At 40.3% G+C, this 19,890-nt stretch overlaps 1 protein-coding gene and 1 long non-coding RNA gene across 27 annotated transcripts in view; one reads left to right on the top strand and one right to left on the bottom strand.

The window, feature by feature from the left end:
• The window catches only part of TTLL5 (tubulin tyrosine ligase like 5), a 279,445-nt gene that overhangs the window by 227,810 nt on the left and 31,745 nt on the right, over window positions 1–19,890 (bottom strand). For all 26 annotated transcript variants that reach the window (XR_011504698.1, XR_011504700.1, XR_011504699.1 and 23 more), the window contains 3 exons: window positions 17,093–17,175; window positions 9,689–9,758; window positions 9,140–9,224 (listed from right to left, as the gene is read on the bottom strand). Coding sequence is in view for 23 of the 26 variants with exons in the window: in XM_044774056.2 (XP_044629991.1) it covers window positions 9,140–9,224; window positions 9,689–9,758; window positions 17,093–17,175 (238 nt within the window). In the remaining 3 variants the exon portion in view is untranslated. The remainder of the gene's footprint in view (window positions 1–9,139; window positions 9,225–9,688; window positions 9,759–17,092; window positions 17,176–19,890) is intronic.
• Window positions 5,282–18,927, top strand: LOC123287176 (uncharacterized). The gene is made up of 3 exons (XR_006530257.2): window positions 5,282–5,733; window positions 8,829–8,978; window positions 17,771–18,927. It is a non-coding gene; the product is annotated as an uncharacterized lncRNA (long non-coding RNA).

The following is a 19,890-nucleotide window of genomic DNA, read 5'->3' as shown; positions in this document are numbered from 1 at the left end:
GGGTGACATCACTAACAAATACTGAGTGTTTAATAAGTGCCAACCCCCATGCTAAGTATTTCCTACATTATATTGCATTTAATTCAATCCTTAAGCAATTCTCTGAAGTGGGTTATATTATATCTAATTTTTAAAATAGATATAAAAACTAAAATGTAACCTAGAAAGATTATGCAACTTGCCCCCAAATCACACTGACTCCAAAATCCATGTTCTTAACCACAAGATGTTGCTTCTCTTATATAGAACCTTAGATCGACAGAAAGGATGAAAAATGAAAATAGAGTTATTCACAACCTTGGCAATTCTGAACAGGACGCTGTGGATGATGTGGCCTTAGCTGGTCAAGAAATACCTACTGAGGGGCTGGCCCGGTGGCACAGCGGTTAAGTGCGCATGTTCCACTTTGGTGGCCCGGGGTTCGCCGGTTCGGATCTGGGGTGCAGACATGGCACTGCTTGGCAAGCCATGCTGTGGTAGGCATCCCACATATAAAGCAGAGGGAGATGGGCACGGGTGTTAGCTCAGGGCCAGTCTTCCTCAGTGGAAAAAAAAAAGAGGAGGATTGGCAGCAGATGTTAGCTCAGGGCTAATCTTCCAAACATAAATAAATAAATAAAAAAGAAGTACCTACTGAATGCCCACACAGTAACTGGTACTAGAGCATTCTATGGAAAATACTAAGCAAAAAGAAAAAAAGGATAGCATAATAGTTCATAGACTTAGAACTCACATCCATAGAAAAAACAGTAGTGATCTAGAAAGTTGATTTTAAGAAAACAATAATGGCAGAATTAACAGCAGAAAAAGCCTAGGTCTGCAGAACAGCATAAATATGAGCATAGTGCAGGAGACTAATTCCTGAACTTGGAATGAAGGCAAAAGACAGAAGAATTAAACATGGAGCCCGCTGAATACAGGGCAGCAATCTGATATCCTGGACTATCATCAAAAGAAGACCAAAGTATAAAATATATGTGCCTCTGAAGGAAGTAACCAGGGAAAGAGAAAAGTTTCCAGTGATGCTCAACATCAACAAAAGGACACTCGAGTCGAACGGTTATGGTAAATATCAACCCCTGTTTACATACCACTATAACCATATCACCCTTCACTAAAGTGGTTTTCCCAAGAGGCACATCCAAGTGTGTGAAAAAAAATCCTGGAAGGCCACGAGTTTATTTTCATCTGATTTACAAATTATTTACATCTGCTTACTCAGACTATGAAGTCAAGATGAATTTTTACCACATTAAAGGGCAGCATTTAAAATTTTTCCTCTTCTCTATTTCTTCTCACCCACCCACTACCTCTGCTCCCTAATTCCCTGTAATAGAAATATAAAAGAGCCAAAGAAAGAAAAGTGAAAAAAGCCCCCAAAAAACCCCAAAAACTAAAACAAACAAACATGAAGCCAGGAAGAAGGATGCGGACAGAGAAAATGTTGACCAGGCACGTATGGCTAAGGGACAAGAGTTTGATGAGCATTATGTCCACACAAGGGAAGGACTTCAGATTTTCCAGAAACTTCCAGTAGTTATCATCTAACTTCTATCCATGTCGTTCCACTGAGAGTCAACTTTGCCTATATATCCCAATCTTCCTTCTACAGAGATTCTCCAATCAAGCAGGAGACAGTCATTCTCTAAATTCTTGTGAAATGCAAAGGGGGCCCATGCAGGCCCCACAGAGGCCTCAACCAGACATTACCTCACAGTGACATACCTCCTGCCATCTCTCCCCCAAAAGAATAATGATTTAGAGGGAGGGAAAAGGTTCTGCTTCAGAGAAAGAGATTTGTCAACTCTCATAAACATGAGTACCTGATCTAATTTGGTCAACAACATGAACAGGCTGGCAAAGGCCTAGAAGTTAACTGTAACCTAGTACCCAACACATGCGTCATTCCTATACTCCTTTTTTCAATAGGACTGCATCTCTAAAACGTGTTTTCTCCTTCCTAATCTTCCTTTTTGTTGGGGCATTTATATTCTGAACCTCAGCAAGGATAAGACTATTAATGTCAACAGAGTGGGCTTCTACAGAGCACATGAAGCAGTAAGAAGTAAGAATCAGAGAAAACAAAAACAAAAAACTTAAGTTCAATGGAACAGTTACCCAAAAGGGCAAAGTGCTACACTCTTTATTTCACTTAACCCAACAGGGAACACAGGAAACCACGTGGAGGAAAGGCAGGTGTGTATGCTCATCGTTTCTCCTAACCCAGGAAGATCTTATGGTTCTCACTAAAATCCATGTTAAGCAGACCATATTCATCTCTGATCACTATTTTCCAATATTTTCTTCTTATTGTCCAGATCAGAGGTCCCATTAGTCTCAGATCCGGCCTACTAATCAAGTTCTGATTAACCCAAGAGGTTTTTTTTTTTCTTAAACTTGAATTACTTGGCCAACATTTAAAAACCAGACCTTCCTTCCTGCAGTCCAGTGGCAGCCAGGGCCCATGTGGACAGGATGATGATGGACAGGATGATGATGGACAGGATGGGAAGGCAGTCCAGAGGCAGTACAAAGAGGTTATCCAAGCAGGATGGTGGCCCCACAGGGGTCAAAGTCCACACAAGGAGGACATCTGAGTGGGGCAGGGATCACGGAGGCCGGGAGATTGGCTACACAGAACGGAATTGAGTAAATATGTAAATATGTTGAAGATAATGGGAGTCAGATTTCTCACCGTCAGAGAAGAGATAAAATAATATGGAAATGGAAAAAGCTAGAATGAACTAGAATTGGAGCTAGTAATATAAACTCCTGCTTTTCAATATATAGAGATAGATATAGAAATAAACATAAAGATAAACGTATATGTGTGTGTACATGTATGTCCATTGTGAGGACCTGAGAGCAGAGACATCACAGAGCAATGAGCATACCTAGCACCCAGATCTTGATTTCTAACTACTATTCTACATTAAAAGCAGTCAGTGCTACTTGGAGAAAATGGTTGATTCCAGGACTGGGGCAGAGAAAGAACAAGAGAAGTAAGTCTCAGACATCTTGTGCTCAAAGAATGAGTGGACATGTCAAAAGGACACAAAAGCCAATTCAAAGGGGCTTCCATTGGCCAAATCCGGGACAATTTGAGCATCAAAATAAATCATCATAGTAAAGGATTAAAATCCATTAAAAGGAATCCTTGAGTATACATTGTCATATATAAATAAATGAATAAATAAACGGGAAGAAGAGAAAGCTCTTCCTTGAAGTAAAATGCCAAATAATAAAAGTAAAAGAAATGATGAAATTAGAAAATCATCATTTGGCAACCATCACAGTAATAACTCATTCAGGCAAGAAATATCAATGGATATTAAAATTACTGGGTGAAAATGAGATGAGAAACGAGATTTTACATGATCTCAAAGTATTTCCTCATAAGATACTTATTAATTACAGATGGGAAAACAAAGTAACTTACAGTGGAGAAATCTGGCAGATACCACCTTAATCCAGTGGTCAAATACCACTAAATAGTTATCATGTGCCATCAGATATAATGCAATGAGAACACGGCAACACTTCTGTGGTATTCTGGCCAAAAATACATAACCTGGGTCTAATCATGAGAAAATATCAGACAAATCCAAACTGAGGGATGTTCTACAAAATGGCCTGTGACCTTTGAAAGTGCCAAGGTCATAAAGTCAAGGGAAGACTCAAGGGAACTGTTCCAGACTGAAAGAGACTAAAGAGACACGACAACTATGTAACACGCAACCCTGGATTATTCTGTCACAAAGAACATTATTAGGACAACTGGCAAAATTTGAATGGGGTCTCTAGACTAAAGGTAAAAAAGGTAACTCTTCATGCTATGTTTACATCTTTTCTATGTTTGAAATAGTTTCAATATTAAAAGTCTAAAAAGAAAGTAAGTTTCTCAATAAAAATCTAGATTTTTCAGTCTTCCTTAAAGAACAGAAAACCTGGTAATACCACCTGTCTTAATCCATTCAGGCTGCTATAACAAAATACCATAAACTAGGTAGCTTATAAGCAACAGAAATTTATTTCTCACAATTCTTGGAGGTTGGGAAGTCCAAGACCAAGATGCAGGCAGACACATGGCACCTTCTTGTGGTGTCCTCACATGGGGGATTGCATGAGGAATCTCTCTGGGGCCTCTTTTATAAAAGGGCACTAATCCCATTCATGAGGGCTCCATCCTCATCACCTAATCATCTCCCAAAGGCCCCACCTCCTCATACCATCACCTTGGGGGTTAGGATTTCAACATAGGAATTTGCCGGGGACATGAACATTCCGACCATAGCATAACACATATCAAGGACTTGCTGGCACTGAAGAGTAAACGCCCTTTAGGCGGGACATGTGAACTCCAGTTCTCCAGTGTCCACCTGGCCAGCTCCTTCAGTGAACGTCTTTGTGAGCATTTGGTTTGTGAGCCTTGATTTAGACCTTCATATATCAAATTTCATCCTATTTAGGCCTGAAAGGTTCAGCAGAGTTTCTTTATTAGCAACAACCTAAAAGAGGTAATTCTCTACTAGGTATCCCAGGGCCAAGTTTGCAAATACTTATCCTAACAGTGAAATTTACATGATGAATTGAGTCTGAACCTCCCTCTTAATGAAATCAAGATTTAGGAAAAGCTCTCATGACAGAATTTCATAGCCTTGACCTTTAAGCCAAACAAAAGAGGGGAGAGCTCTACTTTCTTTGCCAAATCTGAAACCCTGGGTACTATTTTGCAGCCTACTGATGAATAGAGAACTACATGCCCATTTTTTTTCTAACCACACTGAAACATTTATGAATTATCTTTATTCTGACAATAAATTCTTAAATCAAAAGCTACACTTCCTTTCTGGTTTCTAATGTTTCTCACTGAGAATGAAGACAAGGGTAATAATTGCTCTAACACTCTTAAGTGTCTTTGTGAAGGAAGGATTTCAATGTTAGACACAGAGTAGGCGCTTGATAAGCATTAACTAAAACTGCACCTGAGTTGCTTGTTCCAGAAACTTTCCCAGTATGAAAGCAAAAGACGAAGGAAAGCATAGAGCAGGATCTTTTAAATAAACTCTTTCCCCCCATTCAAAAATTATTTTGTTCTTCTAAGAACATGACACCATAGTCAGAGATATAGTCTAGACGTAGAACAGTTACCCTCCTCCTTTGATAGTTACAGATTCTAACAAACATTCACTACAAATGTACAAAGGCAAGAGGAGCCCAACCCTGAGCCCTTGGCTGTGGCACATGAGTTATCTTTCAGCAGGTGTAGCTATTCAGAGCCAGAGAGGCCTGGACGACGAAGAGACAGCACCTCAGACAGCCTTGCCAGGAGCCACTGGGTTTCATTCTGGCCTGACCCAGAAAAATCTTATGGAAGAGAACAAGAGGCCCACGAGCTCTCTGATCTGCTGTCAACCAGCTGCAGCCAGGAGACTGCCAAAGTGCCGCAGTGACGAGGCAGCGCCCTACGGAGCCGTCTGGGAGGGGATTACCAGCCTGATCCCCTGTCTTTAGAGCCAGAAATGACTCAAGCTTCACAAACAGCAAGAGCCTGCCAGGGAGGGTGACAATGAGCACTGGAGAGGGTTTTCTCCCCCTTGTTGGTGTCTCTTCCCCGCTCTTGCTGCTGTGGCAGATTCTGGACAGTGTGCAGCCTGTGAGGTAATCTGAATTCCTTGGCAACCAGCAAGTACCTGAATTCTTTCAAAACCACAGGAATCCAGCAGAGAAAAGGTAAATATCCCTGCGGAGCCAGTGTTAATTAGCAAGGAAGGCTACTGAAGAAGGAACTGGGGGTAGGAAGGAAGGGAAAGGCATTACAAACGCTTTGGGGTCTTTTCTGAATTTCCACTGAATAATATGGCTGAGGCAGAAAAGAGGCAGTCCCCAAGCGGGCCTTCTCAGCGTCTGCTCCTCCTCCACTGCGTGGCGGGAACTCGCCCAGTTCCCTGGACAGGCACTTTCATTGCCCCCAACTTGCTAGTGCTACCTATCTTTGGGTCTCTGACAACACATTTGGTTTTCAACTCAATTTTGTCTTAATTTTTTTTTAACTTTTATTTTTCCTGTTTCAGTGAAAATTTGGCTATTAGCTTTGTCTCAAAAAGGGCCTCATCAAATCATTGAGACCACATATTGGATCCACCTAAAACTGTAAAATCCAGGACAAAGTCCTTTTGGATTCCACCTATGACAGGAAAAAGAGCCCACATTTTGGTAGCAAACGGTACCCCTCTCTGGAAACTGAGTGTCCCCTGCTGGTGCAAAACAGCAACATACACGTGAAACTCAAAAGTGGGATGTGGCAAAACGCTGGACCCAAATACCAGGAAAACAATTTTTTTTTAAATCTCAATATTTTGCCCATGTATAGGAAAATAATAAGTTTCCTACTTCCTATGTTAATACAACAAGGACAACTGAAATTATTAATATAGAACGAAACCATTTAGGGTCTTTTTCTTTAGTAAGTTTAAGAAGGTAAAGAATTTACACAAAATGCTTTTCACAAAACTTTATTGTGAAATGAACTCAATCCTTCTGTCACCCAAGCATTAATTTTGAAGCCCAAAACAGAAGTGATATGGGATAAGACCCTTCTTTTCTAAAGAAGGAAACCAATTGTATTGGCTGCCAGTTCTGTCTCTTTAGGAAAGATTATGGTTTTCCTTGTTGAACCTCAAAGAAAAATGGCCTAGTGATCTCATCCCAAACTGATTATTTTCAGTAATGTCTACATAAAACACACGTGACCCAAGATTAGTAGAGGCTGCAGACCTGGAGATGCTCTAGACTATTGGTGAATGTAATGACACAGTCGAGCGGATTGTGAGGATTAAAAAGCAGCAGATGAATGCCAGGATACACAGTGAGTTAAGACACAGGAACTCAGGCACATGGAAGTTATTGTGCAGAGCAATACACCCTGGCAGGCCTCTGGCTAACAGCCTGTCATAATGTACTGTCCTTTTGTAAAGCTTTTACATTTACCTATACTTTTGGGCAAAATGAGCCAAAGCCCTGAAAATTCACATTTTTTGGTTCAATTTGGTTTGAGCTTTTAAAAAGCTATCTTCCAAATTATTCTGAGAAAGAGCATCCTTTTTTTTTCCTTTTAAATATACACACTCATTTCCTGCTGGAAGCAAGAGAAGAGAGTTACTCAATTCAGTGGATTCTGACTTCTAACACATACCCAACCAAAGCACTTGTGTACCTATAGTAAATTCTATAACAAACATTGGTATTGCTCTCATTTCACATCTGAACCATTGAGGTCTTAAAACTAGGCCAAATTTTACCAACAAAGAGGGCTGCTAATATTGTGGGTGAAATGTCTTTGGAATAACATGCAAAACATACTGGCATGATATCCCTGAGAGACAGTGAGCATAACCTCAATGTCTTTTCCTTATTTAAGAAATCCAATTTGTGGCAGGATATAATCAGTTCCCGAGAGGGGTACAGGAGACAAGTTGGGGTGAGGATGAATAAATGGAGGAGGAAGGAGAAGACCACAATACATACACAAGAGGGAAAACTCGAGACATCTCAAATTACAAAATAGAAAGTCCTCAGCAGTTTATATACCTGAGCAGAAGTAAGGGGTATATTTTACCTTCTTCCATTCTAGACAATTTGGGGACTCAGCTCTTACCTCTATACTTCAGAGCATGAGAGCACACATGCCTACAAACACTACAGAAAACTTCTTTCCATGAAAATGTGGTCAGAGTTGGTAGTCAGTTTGTGCCCAGATGCCTGGTTCAATCTTTCACCTAAAAACTGAGACAGGTTTTCATTTTCTCCCTCCTCAATTTTCAAGGAACAAGAGGCCAGAACTAGGGAGCTTCAGCAGCCTCCAATGTTCCCAGATCTCAAACTCATAAATCCTAGTTAAGAATATGACAGGGCTTATAAATGCTGTCACTGCCACCTAGAGGTGAAGGGAGGACATGGCTCAACCAGCTAGAATCTGGTCAGCCTGCTCTCCCCCTCTGATTCTAGTCACAGGATGAATCAAAAAATCTGAGTATATGGAATAATTAAAATAAGATTCTAAAATAACAGTTGTCAGAACACAACAATATGTGTCAAAAGCACCTATACTTAAATAGGTAGCCTTCTTTTATCATGGTATTTCCCATCATTGAAGTGTATTTTCTAAAATACAGAAACACATATAGACCATGCTGTTTAACTTGTCACGACCGCTCAAATGCAAACCACCTCCTATACTGCGATGCTCTCTAAGGCCACTATGCATAAAAGGAACTTCAGGGCAAGCTAGTTGATAAATATAAATAAATACCTGTCAGTTTTGTGGGGGGAAAGAACACAGCACAGCAAAGTTACATACTTATTTTAAACAATTTAAAGGGTCAGTGAAAACCCATCCATCACCTGTAAAATCCTGTGGCTATGAGAAACAAAACTTCAGATTATTATAACTGGAACTTAATTTTGTAAGTAAGTCACATTACCTTAAAACCTAAAAAGTACTCCAAGAAAAACAGAATAATCTATATACAACCACTGTAAAGTATATTACTTGCAGGTGAAAAAAGAAAAAGAAAAAAAAGCAGCTAATGCCCCCTAAATATAAGAAAGCATGAAACAGCTCAGGCCTTGAGCTCTGGAGTCAAAGCCATGAGTTCAGATTCCCACTCTACTACCAACCAGCTGGGAGATCTCAGAAAAGTGACTTCAAGTTCCCTCACCTCTCTAAACCTCAGTTTCCTCAACTGCAAAAATGCATCAACTATAGGATTGTCATGAGCATTAAAATAAACAGATAAATAAATGTGGGAATTTTTTTTTCTTTCTAGATCAATTGTGAAGAACAATGGCAAATTATCTGAAGCCCTAGAGTCTTCATAACAATTGCCATTGCATGAAAATAGGATGTGATCCTGGATGCCTGCTGGGAAAGGTGGATGTTTACACTCACACACTTGTCCATATGTGTGGATATGCAGGTGAGACTGTACAGTAATGACACTGACTTCTGTAATATGAAACCCATCTGGGTGCCCGCTATTTCCCTGAGTTGAACATAACAGAAAGAAACAGCCTGATCTTAATATACTCTCTAATGGGTCCACTCTAATAAACACCCTCTGTCCAGAAAGTCTCTTACCTAGCCAATCCTTCTTCATAGAGGTAGATGACAAGGGGATCATAGGAAGTCACCAGCACATAGAGGCGCACATCAAACTTGAAATCTAGGAAAAAAGTTGGATTCACAGGAAAAACTAAGTCCATTTGTTTTCTGTTACAGAATAAACAAAACAATGTAACAAAGAAATATAAAAGAAAGAACAGTCCTGCTCTCCTACAAAACACAGACTGCCCACAAAGCTTGCTTTCTGAGGATAAATAATTATTCATTTCACACATACATACACATATATATACATAATAGGAGAGAGAGAGAAATGACATATATCTACTGGACAGTTTGCATACATATTTGTTATTGTATAACCCACAAAGCATTTCCTTTTTTATTATCTCATTTCATCTTCAAAATAATCCTATGAGGTAGGTAAGGAACCAGCCTCTTCTCTGGAGCCATATTACCAAGAATTTCACACTAGCTTAAGACTTACTAGAGAAGACTATGAAAATGTGAAAATAAATTTAGTGAGATCTCACCCATCCTAGACAAGGGCCTAACCCAACTCACCATCTATGAGCAGGGGGTTGTTGATGTAGCGGGAGACCAGGATGTTCTCTTCCAGGGAAATCTGGTTTGGCTATTGAGTAAAGAGAAAGAATGAAAGGGGAGAGACACAAACAAACCCTAACTTACAACAAGGGAGCACAGTTCTTCACCTTTTAGAAATGATAATGTGGAAAACTAACACTCTAAGAAAATTTTCCTCCAAGCCACCCATATATTCAACTGGCCACATAACACACCACCTCCATAAACACCGTAGGTATCCAATTACAATGAGGGGAAAAATAAATCTACACAGCACCTCTCACATAATAAAGAGAGCCCAAACAGCTTTAAAGATTTATATACATGATATTAAATAGTTACATGCCAACAAAATAAAAGCTACTTAAAAAATAAATAAAAACTTGCTTTCTCCCAAATGTAAAGTACAATGGAAACTTTAAAATACTACCATTATTCTTAAATGAAGGCTTTCACCAAGTTGCTTAGACAACTTACAGATCTTTCCACAATGGATCCTGGCATTTCCTCTGTGAAACAGATGGATGTTTCATTGATTCACTCAATGGTACTTGCTATGCCACTGTAGGCAAAGATCGAACTAGATCTTTTAAAGATTTTCTCAATGAAAAATGAGTCATTTATATGATAGATAATTATGAGAACTGATAATTAGATGCTGTATAAGGCACTGGGAATACAGTGATGAAGAAAAGAGAGATAATCCCTGCCCTTGCAGAGCCTAATCTCTACTCCCAAAGAGTGTAATATTTAGGCAGAGGGACAGCAAAATATATAATTTAAAAGAGCACAAAGCAGTCTATCTGCAAGTGCAAGATGTGAAGCTGGAAAGTGGAAGTACAGACCAGTTAGAGGGGACCAGTCAGGGCAGGCTTGTCTGGGAAGAGCAGGAGCAGAAGTGGGTGCTTAAAGCTATCAAGCTCATGGTGGGAAGGAAAGGAGGCCGTCATGGGAAGATGGCATGCACAAGGTCCAGGAGAAAGGAGAGTGGGCAGATGCACTAACCTAAAGATGGAATGGGGAAATGATGAAAGGTACAGTTACACAATCAGGATGGAGGGAGCCCACTGGCAAAGGAATCTGAACCCCTGGCAAGGGGAGTTTATATTGAATATGGTTGGAAGCAAGAAATTACTGTGGATTCTTGATTAAGTAAATAGTAAGATTAAAATACCTGGAATAGAACAACTCTATGAGATTAGATTAAGACAGAGAAATCAGCTGGAAGTTATCACAATCCAGCTAGGACAAAAGGACTCCAAAAAGGAAGTGGCTATAATAATCATTGTGATGATAATAGCTACAGTAGCAGCAACAGAAATAACTATTAACATTTGCAGAAAAAAATAAAATTTAATAAAGGTACTCAACATTCTCTAGGTGCCAAGCGCTGTTCTAATTCTCCACAAGTATTATTTCATTTAATCCTCACCCAACCCCATGAGGTAGGTATATCATGCTCCAAATATTACAGATGAGGAAAGAGTAAGAGAGGGTTAGGAGCCAGCTCCAAGTCACACAGCTAATAATGGACAGAGCAGCACTGACCCCAGGCAGTCTGCCTCAGAGGCTCAACTCTTAAGTACCATTCACATCTTTCCCCAAAGCTCTGACCGAAAGTAATTGTCCCCCAAATTCGAAAGTTTGTCTTTAGAATAATGCATCTGCTATCTCAAATACTACAGTTATCATAGAATAACGATAATTTTGTGACCCAACAGATTATACACAACCATGATGAGCAACTCCAGAGTCACAGGAATGTGATTCCCTCTCATTTCCCACTGTCACTATCTCAAACTCAGAACACAACTTTCACACCCCATTTCTGTGCACCATGTGGACACCATGACATCAGTACTGATTCACACTCATGAATCACCCACACCGCTTCCTGACTCCCTTCATTTCTTGATCAGTTTCTCACAAGGATGATCTCTATTTTGAGTCAGCTTAGTGTGTAAGAAGTGAGGCAATCACCGTACAAGCAGCAAGCTGCAGGCTGTGTTCTAACCTAAAATTAAACAATTGCAGCTCTCTTCCTACCAAGTAACACCAATAGGCTACAACAGATACACGACCGCCAACTTTCCTCCAAACCAGAGAACACACGGGCGATGGTGTTCACTCCATGACACACCTAGCGTCCATGTGCATTTCCTCCCTTCCCTTCCTCATCATACACATCTGTCCTTCAAGTGATGCACAACATAATCCCTTACATCATTTAGGTAACTCAGTATTTGTTCAGGAGTCTGTCCCCTTCATTTCTATCTGCATCAGGAATTAACCTGTAAGCTCACAGAAGAAAAGAATGGTTTGGGTACAACTTCTTTGTATAGTGAAAGCCTTTTGATACCTTCAAGTCTGTTTTCTTTTTATCAATCCCCAATTAACTCATTTTAAATAATTTCAATTCCAAGTTCAAACTGCCCTCCCAAAGTATGCTAAAGCAAGAATATGAATTATTGGGAAAGTTGGAAATACATTAATCTTTCTAACTGGACTTTAAGATTAAAGCTCATGGTAGCTGTTAAGTGATTGTAAGGTAGAATGGTACAGTGGTACCCCTGAATGGTAAGAGTGTATGCTCTGGAATCAGCTAGACCTGAGTTACAATCAACTCTACCACATAATAAGGAAATAATAGTAACTACCTCATAGAGGTCTTATAAAGACTAAATGAGATTATATTTGTAAGGCACAGTGGTAGGCACATATTAAATGCTCAAGAAATATCCAGTTATTATTATTACTGCAAAGTCAACAGTATCTATGTGGGTCTGTTTACTAAGTTCCACAACTCCACAGCATCCCTCACAGCACGTCACCTGCCATTCTACCCAGAGCAAGGCACTGAGTTAATGAAGATACATAAGGATTAAGAGAAAGTCCCTATTTTTAAGGAGTGGCAGCACCTGGCACACAGCAAGGGCTCCCTAAATATCTGTTGAACAATGATAAAAAATAGAGAGCAAATAAGGCAACAACATATGAACATATAGAAACAAGAGAGTTGTACAGAATTATAGGCACAAATATGGGAGTGAATAGAGTGATGCAAATACCTTCCTGATACTTCAAAATCTCAGAGAAAATATTAATATTGTATTTACCACGGATAATGTGTGAGACAAGGATGACTAAATTTGACTTCCATAATCAAAGTCATACCTTAATCAGAAAACACCAGATCTTTCCCCTCCTTGATTTGAATATACTAAATTGGGAAAACATGGCATTTAGTCACGGTTACTGAAGGAGCTGGAGCAAACACAACTCTGTTCCTTTTGCTGTATTTCTGGAGTTAAAGAGCACAGCATTAAGAGACCGTGCTAGCCAGCTGGCCAAGACGCTTCCATCTGTAGGAGCTCACACTTCTCTCTTCAATATTACATAAAAGCAATGCTCTTTCTATCCTTTATCCTGTTCGTGTAATGGTAAAAGTTGCTATTTGCAGATATTTTCCAAAAGGTTATGACTATTATTGGGAATTTTTAATAAGAGGCCCTCTCACTCCAGTGGGAAGATGGGGAAAGATGTTTTTATTTGGCCCTCACATCGAACTCCGCCCTCCCCAATGTCCCCCACCCATTCACATTAGTTCTGCTCACAGACCCTCCGCCTGAGCGCTCCCTCCCCCTCCCCCTCCAATCTAAAAGGAAAGCAGGCAGCAGCCTTGGAAAGAGTTACTTCATCCAGTTGGCTAATGGGTCACATATTCCACGGGAAAGGATCCAGGTACGGAAAAGAGGGGATGGTTAGGCCTGTGTGTAAGGAGAGGGAGAAGAGGATTAACTACATGGTTTGCAGGTCTGGGTAAAAGGTGATAAAATTCCAGTTTTGGAGTGAAATGGGAATATTTTCCCATTATGTCCACATGTTGCCAGCTTCCCCCAGTGCCTGCTGGCATCTTCCCAGGCTTCTGTCTGGCACCTTCACCAAATACCTCAAAGAATCAGACTCATTCCAAAGCTTCACTGAGGAGGAGGGGGAGGCAAAGGGTCCTGCCAAGTACTTTGATCCATGCAGGGGGTCTCAAGGGATTCAGCCCAGGGAGAGCTGGGGGGAGGAGGACAGCCTGCCAAGCACATTCTCTAAAGACTTGTCACCCACGGGTTCTCAGCCCCACCAAGGAAAGTTTAACTTTTCTATTCTTTATGATGTTGGTTTTAAAATAACAAATCACTAGGGCAAAAGAGCATTCCAAGAGAAAAAAGTCCCAGAAGAGCTGGGAATAGATCCTATTCTTTTTGACTCATGTCTAAGAAAATAAAAAGCAAACTTGTACCACAGTTGACTATCAATAGCAATTCCATTTGGCAGCTCAAACCCAAACCCAAACTAGTGCCGTCTATGTGATTCAAACAACACTGGAGCTCCTGGCATGGAACTGAAGGAAAAGCTGTCGGACAGGAGCCTCCAAGCCAAGGTCAGAACAGAGACAAGAAAAGGGAGATCGAACGCACATGACCAGAGCCTTCTGTCACATGAGACCCAGGGTAAAAGCCCTCCAGAGTGACCCAGGGCCAGGTCACAGGACTTGCAGCCTGGGGCTGTAGTAGTTGCTGTGTCAGAACCAGGCCCCATTTTCTTCAGCACAAAAGGTCTGGCCATCAGTGTTTACCGCACAGTTTTTATTCCAGACTGAAAATAGATTTTCCAATGTGAAAGACCCTTCAGAAAGTGAGTTTCTGCAAATACAAGAAACAGCTCAGACCATGTGAAAAGAGAATTGGGGATTTAAGATGGAGTGCTGACCACACACACAACACAGCTACCTCCCCCTCTTCCAGAGTCCCAGTAAAAGGGCAGAAAAGACATTTTTAAAAGAATGAACTGATAACAAGTCTAGAAAACAGTTAAAGGAGCCAACAACAGACCAAAAGTATAACGAAATATTGAAAAAGAGAAAGCACATGGGATCAGGTTGAGAAAACAGAGCAGAGGAAGCCCCAGGCCAAAATATCAGAGCTAAGAGTGACCTCCTCTCAAGGAGGCCTCTGAGAAGTTCCAAGCTGGTAATGAATAAACATGAAGAGCAGGAGTGGACCAAGGATAATTAATTAACAAATAGCATTTGGAACAGTGAGGCCAGAGGGCCTTCTCCAACACCCAAAGCTTTTGCCCTCAGGACAATGAGATACACTGGGGAGGACCCATCTTGTGTGGGGGCAGGGATCTGACAGAAGAGTGCAACTTGAGGCCAGTCTACCCCTACAAAAGACAGGAAGGAGAAAAGAGAGGAAGGGCAGCTCTGCCCAAGATGGACATCACCAAAATCTTCCTCAATATTCACAATAATGCCTGCCCTATTTGAGTGAGGGGGAAGGAAGGGGCAGGCTCCTTACCCATGTCCACCTAACGTGAAGTCAACATACTTTGCCCTTATACAAAACCCACTGTCAGAGGCCAACCAGGTGGCGTAGTGGTTAAGTTTGTATGCTGCGCTTTGGCAGCCAAGGGTTTGCCGGTTTGGATCCCAGGCATGGACCTATGCAACACTCATCAAGCCATGCTGTGGCAGCATGCCACATAGAAGAACTAGAAGGACTTGCAACTAGGAATATACAACTACGTACTGGGGTTTTGGGGAGAAAAAAAAGGAGGAAGATTGGCAACAGATGTTAGCTCAGGGCCAATCTTCCTCAAAAAATAAAAACAAAAAGCCCCCATCAGCCTCTTGTCCAGGGAGAAGCTTTAAGGGAAACAAAACAGTCCTATACAACAGCAGGGGAAACCCAGGCCAGCTGCCAATTTCAATCAGTCTAGTCTTTTGTTCATGAATATAACTCAACACCTAAGATCAGCAGAAAGTATCCCCAGAAAGACCAGCAGGCAAACTGTATCCATTAAGCAACAAAAGGCAGTTACCAAAAAAAAAAGGCCAATCAGAAAATAAGAGTTTCTGGAAACTATGATAAGCCAATACAGAAATATAGTAGATGGAATGAATAATAAAATAGATAGAGCTCAAACTGGTGATCTAGAAGATAAACATAGGCAAGACAAAGAAAAATGAGAGAAAAGTTGATGTGAAGAAAAGACCGAGAATGCCTCAAAAAGGAGTTCTGAAAGCAGAAACAAAGACCAAAAAAAGGGATAATTTTCCCTGAACTTAAGAAAAATATTAGTTTCCAGACTAAAAGGTCTGACCAGATGTCCAAGAGGAAGAACGAAAAAAGACCCAGGCTTAAATACTGATTAATTTCAGAATTCCAAACTATAAAGTTTCTATTGAGTTAAAATTTTTTTTTTACTCTACTTATAGATAAAGCAGAGAAAATGAATCATAGTTATTGAAGAGAATGTAAATATTATAAACCTTTGAAATATAAAAATAATAAAAAGTAGGGCTAGCCTGATGGCACAGTGGTTAAGTTTGCACGCTCTGCTTTGGCAGCCTGGGGTTTGGATCCCAGGCACAGACCTACACACTGCTCATGAAACCATGCTGTGGTAGCGTCCTATATATAAAACAGAGGAAGACTGGCACAGATGTTAGCTCAGGGACAATCTTCCTCAAGCAAAATGAGGAAGATTGGAAACAGACGTTAGCTCAGGGACAATCTTCCTCACCAGATAAATAAATAAATAAAAAGTAATCAAACTTAGAGATGGAATGTGGAAGGTAGGACAGGAAGTCATATAAGCACAATAAATATCAAACTAGGAATTTATACAATGTAAAGTTGAGGAAAAAAGAAAGATTAATCAACCATATTAAGTTATTAACTACTGTTGTGAGTCTAGAAAGTGAAAATAGAGTTGAGATTTTATTTTATTTTACTCGGTATATGCATTCAATTTAAAAACAACTTTTAATGAGGATCTTGCAAAGATTCAAGATACTGATGACTTTTGGGGGAAAAAAAAGAGGATGAGGAGAAGAGCAGGAGGAGGGAGGGAGGGACGGAAAGAGTGAGGAAGGAAGGAGTAGAAGCAGCAGCAAGGATGCTACACCAAATTAAGGTTAATGTCCTTCATGACCTTGAGGGCAAGAACCCACAGTTCTGCTTACAAGAGAAACTAAACGTAAATACTACCAATTAATTCTTAGCACTGAGGAAGTAACAATGACAGTATGCTGAAAGCAGAAAGGGTACCTTTTTTTCTGCTGACACCAAAGCTTGCTCTCCCCCAAAATTTGATCAAGTGACTTTTTAGCCATATGAGTAACTGTTGGCATGGGAGGAGGTTACTGTCAGCAAGGTGAACGGCAGCCTACTCACACCCAGCCTCAACTGACACTTCTGAATGCAGATTTCAGAAAGGAACACCTGCTCTTAATGAAAAGCAACCACATCAGTACCCAGGACCAAGGGTGAAGGAGGGAAGAAGCAATGAGGAGACAGGTTGCCATCTGCCGCATAGCATACTTACGTTGTTGATCAGGTAGACGCCCCGCCCCCTAGAAGAGGCCACAGGTTTTACTATCCAAGGTCCCCGGTCCTTTGAATATGAATCTGCTCAAAATATTGAGAGATAAAAATGGGGAAAGAGAAACAAAGAGAAAGAAAGGACATGAGTTTATCATCCTCAATTTCAACAATGGTTATCTACTCAAGTATCCAAAGAATTTTCCAAATTTCTAAGTGTAGGGCAGCAGTTAAAATAACCTGTATTTTCGGACTAGCCTTAAAAATGAAAACAAAACAGAGAGAGAGAGGAAGAAAAAGAGAGGGAAGAGGAGAAAGAGAGAAGGAGGGAGAGGAGGAGACAGCAAAATGACAGAATATATTTCTTCCACCATTTCCCCTCTGGAATGAGAGGATGAAAACAAAATAAAGCAAATATCTGGATGTTAGTCTACTACTGTCACAAACAACCTTCATGAATCTTTGAGATTCTTGTTTCCACTAATTAAAGGACCTCCAGAGGCTCCCACTGCAGACAGTGACAACTAAAGCTGGATCTCCTATAATATGGTTACTTTCCTGAAGCAATTTCTCTGAGCTTATAAGAAAATATTGCCTTAAATAGAACAATGTGCAAGTAGAGAGGGAGGACAATAATTTACAAGTGATTACAAGATGTCCTTTATTTTTATTTCTTTCCTAGGTTTACACTTTAAATATGTTTGCAACACGGGAAGAGAAATCAGACAACCTACAGTAGGGCTCCCAGAGGCATGCAGATGGCTCCGTCCTTGAGGAAGGTCAGAGGACCTAGGAGAGAAGCAAGGACAAAGGACTCTCCCTCTGATATGAGCATAACTGTCTTTTCAAGGCCTCGCAACAGGAACTTGACTTTGTTAGTGCCACAAATCATTTCACCAGAAGAAAAAGATCCCCTTATCCACTCTCCCCCATCTTCCCTTGCTTTTCCCCTTGATGCAACCCAACAGAATTAGGAAAAATGGAACGTGCCACATCGAATTGAAAACTCCAGGAGCAATTCCACTTCTAGAAATGTATGCTCTACTTCTACTCATACATGTGAAATGTTGTACATAGAAGACCATTCAATGCTGCATTATAAGAACAAAAGATACCCATCGATTAATTAAATACGCTATATTGCATGTGTAATGATGGGACTAGCAAACTTTTTTTGGTAAAAAGCCAGATAATAAATATTGCAGGCTTTGCGGGCCATGCAATCTCTGCCATAAGCAATATGCAAACAGAGGGGCATGGCTAGGTTCCAATGAAACCTTATTTATGGACACCAAATTTCCTATGATTTCCACATGCCACAAAATTTTATTCTTCTTTGGGTTTTTTTAACCATTTAAAAATGTAAAAACCAGTTTTAGCTCAAGGGATGTATAAAAACAGGCAGAAGCCTGGATTTGACTCAAGAGCTATAGTTTATAGACACCTGACCTACATAATGGAATATTAAGCAAACACACAAAACGAGAACATTATGAATGAAGAGATATGAAATGAGCTCAAAGACAGGCTGTTCAGTGAAAAAAGGGAAGTGCAGGGCAATGTAGCGTATGCTTCCATCTGTTCACACACACACTCAAGCAACATGCCAGTAAGTGCAGAGAATGTCTCTAGAAGAATAGGCAAAACTCTAGTAACACTGAGAACAGGATGACTGAGACACAAGAAGAGAAAGGAGGCTCTTCACTGATTATTGTTTTGTATTTTTTTGGTACCATGGGAATATATTATCTTTCAAAAAACATAATGCATAATTTTAAAGTCCTGCTACAGATGACATATATATAATTAAGACAAATTAAATCTCTATAAAGTGAAGCCATTGAATGTACATATACAGTTTATGCATTTTTCCATTTTGCCATTTCCCCCAGATTCTGAAGAGACAATAGATTGAGCACAGAAGAAGCTATTAACAGTAAAAGAAAAAAAAATTACAAAATTTTCTAAACTTCACTCATTCAATACTTCTAAGTACCCAATTCAAGTCAATCAGTTTGCTAGGTGGGGCACAGAGGAGTGAGAAAGACAGTCCGTGCCCTCATGGAGATGAGACTAGCAGAAAAGGCAGATCTTGAACAAGTCACTACAGAGACACTGAGAGTTGCAAAGAGGAAGCGCAGAGGACTACAGGAATGCCTAAGAAAATGACCAAACCCGTCTGGAGACAGTACCCTCTGCAGTGACAAGCAGATGTAGAAAACTCTTGTTTTCAGAAAAGGGAAAATCTAGTTAAATCTAATTTTTGCCACCTAAAACGTTTAATGAATCTTACTCTGTGAACTAGCCTCATCAGAAGTTTCTGCCTCTTCAGCTGATTCACTTTTACCATGTTCTTGAAATTCTAAACACCAAAGACTTGTCCTTCAAGCTAGGCTTTTCTCCTTGATTTGTTATATTTCAGAACAAAGGTTGATTTCTTTCACAGGTTCTAAAAATGTGGGTAGGAAACAAGAAAAGTCAGAGGCAAGAGGAGGGCAAAGAGCTCAGCAGCCTGTCAGGATGAAGATGTACTGGACAGGGTCTGCAACTCTTTCTACTGCCTTCCAGGTCCTATGGTGGCAGCACGCTCTGTTGAATGGAAAGAGCACTGAGTCAGGAGTAGTAAGACCTTAGTTCTAATCTTGGCTTTTCAAGCGTAGGACACCAAGGGTAATCTGCCTAAACTGTCCAGTCTCATCTTTAAATGAGGGGCTTAGTCTGATGTGCTGAAATCTCATAATTCTAATATTATGATTCTGTACACTTACTGACTGCTTGGAAAGCCAGTCATCTGCAGTTAAC

Source organism: Equus asinus, chromosome 7, assembly GCF_041296235.1.
Source record: "Equus asinus isolate D_3611 breed Donkey chromosome 7, EquAss-T2T_v2, whole genome shotgun sequence".
Taxonomy (NCBI): domain Eukaryota; kingdom Metazoa; phylum Chordata; class Mammalia; order Perissodactyla; family Equidae; genus Equus; species Equus asinus.
The sequence above is the reverse complement of the archived record's forward strand: the minus strand, read 5'-3'. Positions and strand labels throughout refer to the sequence as shown.